We start from the raw sequence: 3,944 nt of genomic DNA, 5'->3' as shown, positions 1-3,944 counted from the left end.
GACAATCGTCACGAGCATTTGGGTTTCTTCACGGACTTACTTTAGAAATCGTATTTGCTACAGCACGCTTTCGACTCCTAGTCGAGAGGTCTTGGTTCAAGTCTGGTCGGCGTCATTATGTTCTTGGACACTTTACTCTCAGAATGTCTCTCATTATCCGAGGCCTGGTCTACAACAAATTTTGACACCTGTGATGACGCATATCGTTATCGATAAGAGTACAGACAACGCTAAATCACAATCGATGTGTTTGTTTTTGTTTTGTTTTGTTTTGTTTTGTTTTTACCACAATAACAACGTCAAAGAAAATGATTTTTTCAGAGCGCGAGCTGAAAAAGTCATTGCGTGACACATTGACGCGAGCAGCGTTGTCTGGACTCTTCTTGACAACGGCAAATTAGCCAGTGAGATTGCGAGATTAGTAGCAATTGTGGTAAAAATATTTCTTCCGAAAAGAGAGCTGTGAGCTTCGAGGAACAGATAATGTCCAAGGACAAAAATGCGAGGATATTTTCGCCCCAAATGAAGGCTGTTGTGTTTATTATCCTTCAAATATTTTTCGCAACACTAGTAATTTATGAAATTTGGGAATTTCACTCGGATAGTTCCCAGTTTCGGCTAGGGAATATTCAGTCACGTGATAAATTTACATTTAGACTAATCGTGTGCGAGCGAAAATATTTGATGGATTATAAGCTGAGATATTCGAGAGTGTCAAAGTAGATACGTGGGCCAAAAAATGTTTCTCATGAATCCTAGACTCAAAGAAACTCGTGTATTTGTGGTGGACGATAATTCGTTCCTTTAAAATTCAGAAAGTTTCAAAAGTTGATAGCCGAAATTCTACTTCTTTCAACTTCTTTCGATTCATCCTTTCTTTACCGCGCCTCCCTGCTTGGCTTCCTCGAGATGACCCTCATTAGGAATTCAGACATTATTTTAACTATAAAAACCCTTAACACCTCAGCTGCGACCCGCTCGACAAGTCCTTTTCGAAATTTTCAATAGATATTTACCTAAACCTCGAAAGCTTTTCCTGCCAAAACCTTTTTAAACACATTGCTAATAAGCTCACCTGTTTGACAGTTTTCCCCGATAAATCCATCTTTACAGTTGCAGGTGTATCCGTTAATGCCATCGATGCAGGTTCCACCGTTTTCACAAAGACTACTTGCACAGTCGTCAATGTCTATTGAATTAAACGGAATAATTAACATGTCCGAACACGAAATGTAAAGTAAAGTCCATCTCACCTTCAGGCACCGTCCAACTACTTAAGGAAAGAAGTCGATGTTTAGTTTCGTAGAGAATACATGTAGGTAGGCTGGAAGGCTATGGATGCCATCACGATCCTCAGTTTTTTTTGGTCGCAATATTAAAAGGTGTTTAGCTGTTGGTTTAACGACTGTGTTGAGCATTTTAACCCATGCTGTTTAGTTTCTTTTTCTCTACTGTTTCATGGTGTTATTTGGAAGTTTCAAGACAATTTAAAATAACTTTATTTAAATTGGACAAGAAGGTAGATCCACCTTGGATGCCACTAGCTTATTGTGCACCGTTTGCAATGTTTTAACGACGAAAGTGTAGGAGATATCTGTTTTGGAACCTCTGCTGCCTAATGTTCGATGTTTAGCTATGCTCGTGTTAATTGACAGCTAACTGCACGATGTTAAGAGTACTGCAGCTAGTCATAATATTTGAGATATCTTTTATACTTACTTTGCTTGCAGTTTTCGCCTTTAAAACCAGGACTGCACACACATAGATATTTCTTACTTGTAAAACCGGACAGACAAGTTGCGTTGTTTTGGCACTTCTCCTGGTTCTTTCCACAATGATTCTAAATCAAAGTAACCAAAAATAGTTAGCTTATTCTTACTAATTTTCGCGAAAATTTCGGAGCTGCATTTCGCGATTGCAGGAAAAAAAATTCACAAGCAGATTTAATTTCACGGCTTTCCCATTGCTTTAATCTCCCAGTTCCTTATCCGAGGACCCCGTTTCCCTAGAAGTAGTCTGCAAGTAGAAAATTTAATTTGATGACTGTACTTAAGGGGTTTTGGCGAATTTACAAGCTGAAGATAACAGTGAATCGGAGGAAGAGAGCTAATTGTTTGAAAACTAGACCATATAAGGAGTGAACATTTTTACGGAAAAATAATCGACAATTACCAACGAACCCGTGACTAAATATCATTTAAAATTAGCCAAGGATTATTTCTTACATAGTCTGAGTTAAAGTTCCCATATTTTTTCGCGCTGTCAGTTTTTTCTCGAGCATTAATTTTCGTGATTTTTCCCGAATTTTAAGACTCGCAAAAAACGCTCGCGAAATTAATTATGGTAATAAATTTACGAAGTCAAGCAATTGTCTCATCAACTGTTATTTGACCTTTGTCGACGTACTTTTGCAAAATTTAATGTTTTTTTCTTAAGACCGTACCCTCAAGTCGCGAAATAAAACCTCGCGAAATTAAGAGCCGGCGAGGTCAAGTGGGAATGAGGTATCTTCGAATGACACGATACAGTTCTTCTTTACTTTTTAAACTGAAATTCTGTTACCCGACAAAAGGCGGAAGAAAAGGAGGTATTATTACACAAAAAACGAGTGTGATCTAAGCAATTTGTGATAAAATACTGGGACATTTTGGGTGCATCGCCTAAAAATGCCTACCAAAATTTACACGAAACCTTTAACGACAACGACTCTTTAGCCTAAAGAGTATTTTGTTGCAGCACAGTATCTTATATCGATCGCAGTATTCTAAAATGGATTGGCAGCTAGCTCGAGAGACTTTGCTCAGAAGGCTGACGGTGTTTATACTGGAACGATGCTACTCGTGTTTGAAACAAAATAAGTCACCTTATAAATTTCTGTTTATCAACAGACTGCAATAATCAAAGCAAAAGGTTGCAATCAGCTGGCCAAACTGTGTCATGAGCCATGGGATTATTCGTTACATATTTATATACTGGTTGGATATGTACAGGTCAGCATTATCCTACCATTGTATTCTCTCTTTCATTTTCTTTGTTTAAACAATTGACTTTTGCCTTTCCCCCGCCCCCCACCCCTCCTCCCCGCTCCCCCCCCCCCCCCTCCCGAACCCCTTCCTCCCGGCAAGGATGACTTGTGTTCTCTTCTGAGCTCCCGCTTCTTGTTTCTGGCTTTAGGCCCGCTTGCTCTCATTACTTGTTCAAGTCCGAAACGTTTGTGAGTGAGGGCTTCCGGTGGTAATATACAGTCTAACAAAGTATTGAAGGCGCAAAGTTAAAAATTTCATAGTTGCTTACTTCGGCGCCACGATAGTAGTAAAGATGGTTGTCCCTCAGATACCCGTCATGCTCCAAGTGAGTGGAGTTATTCAGCTCACATTCATGTGTTCCGTTAGGATCTTTGTTCTTAATATTAAGACTGACACAGTTTGCATCCAGGTAGCAACGGTATTCACACTCGTCCAAGTCCTTAACAATCATGGTTTTTATCCAGTGGTTCACTAAACGTTTCTCAGCATAGAAATAGTAGGCTGGAAAGTACAGCTCACGTCCTCCATCTGAAAAAAATATAAACATGTTTATCTAGAGCTTATAATAAATAAAAGAAAATTTGAAACATGCTTTTATAATTAAAGTCTGAAACAAAAATAAATAGTCAAACATTTTAAAAAGAACAGAGTAATTTAGGAGTGAGTGATGAGGGCTTATGTACATAGTATCTCCTATCAACATGCAGTATATCTTTATTTCGCTTAACTCTCCACGCACAAAATTGATTTTTTTGCCAGACCTTTGTATAAACAAATCGGTGAAACTATAATTTCTAACCGGTTCGTCATTGTTGTGATACCAAATATATATGAAATAACTTCTTTAAAGGGGAGCTAAGAGTGTAGTCGCAATTTTCTTTCCCGCTTGCTAAGTCTTGTGAGGATCCATGATAACTG

The 3,944-nt window shown here is 38.6% G+C and overlaps 1 protein-coding gene across 1 annotated transcript; it reads right to left on the bottom strand.

The window, feature by feature from the left end:
• Positions 1-272: 272 nt before the first annotated feature.
• On the bottom strand, positions 273-3,573 carry LOC149104539 (uncharacterized). Its single transcript, XM_089271243.1, has 3 exons — positions 3,295-3,573; positions 1,720-1,840; positions 273-1,189 (listed from the first exon to the last, which is right to left on the bottom strand). Exons 1-3 carry the CDS (start codon positions 3,571-3,573, stop codon positions 1,017-1,019), a joined length of 573 nt encoding a protein of 190 aa, XP_089127369.1. The 3' UTR covers positions 273-1,016.
• Positions 3,574-3,944: the final 371 nt, after the last annotated feature.

Source organism: Orbicella faveolata, unplaced genomic scaffold (genome assembly GCF_042242905.1).
Source record: "Orbicella faveolata isolate gen_17 unplaced genomic scaffold, um_ofav_v1 contig_34, whole genome shotgun sequence".
NCBI classification, from domain to species: domain Eukaryota; kingdom Metazoa; phylum Cnidaria; class Anthozoa; order Scleractinia; family Merulinidae; genus Orbicella; species Orbicella faveolata.
Note: the sequence above shows the minus strand (reverse complement) of the source record. Positions and strands in the feature narration are given on the sequence as shown.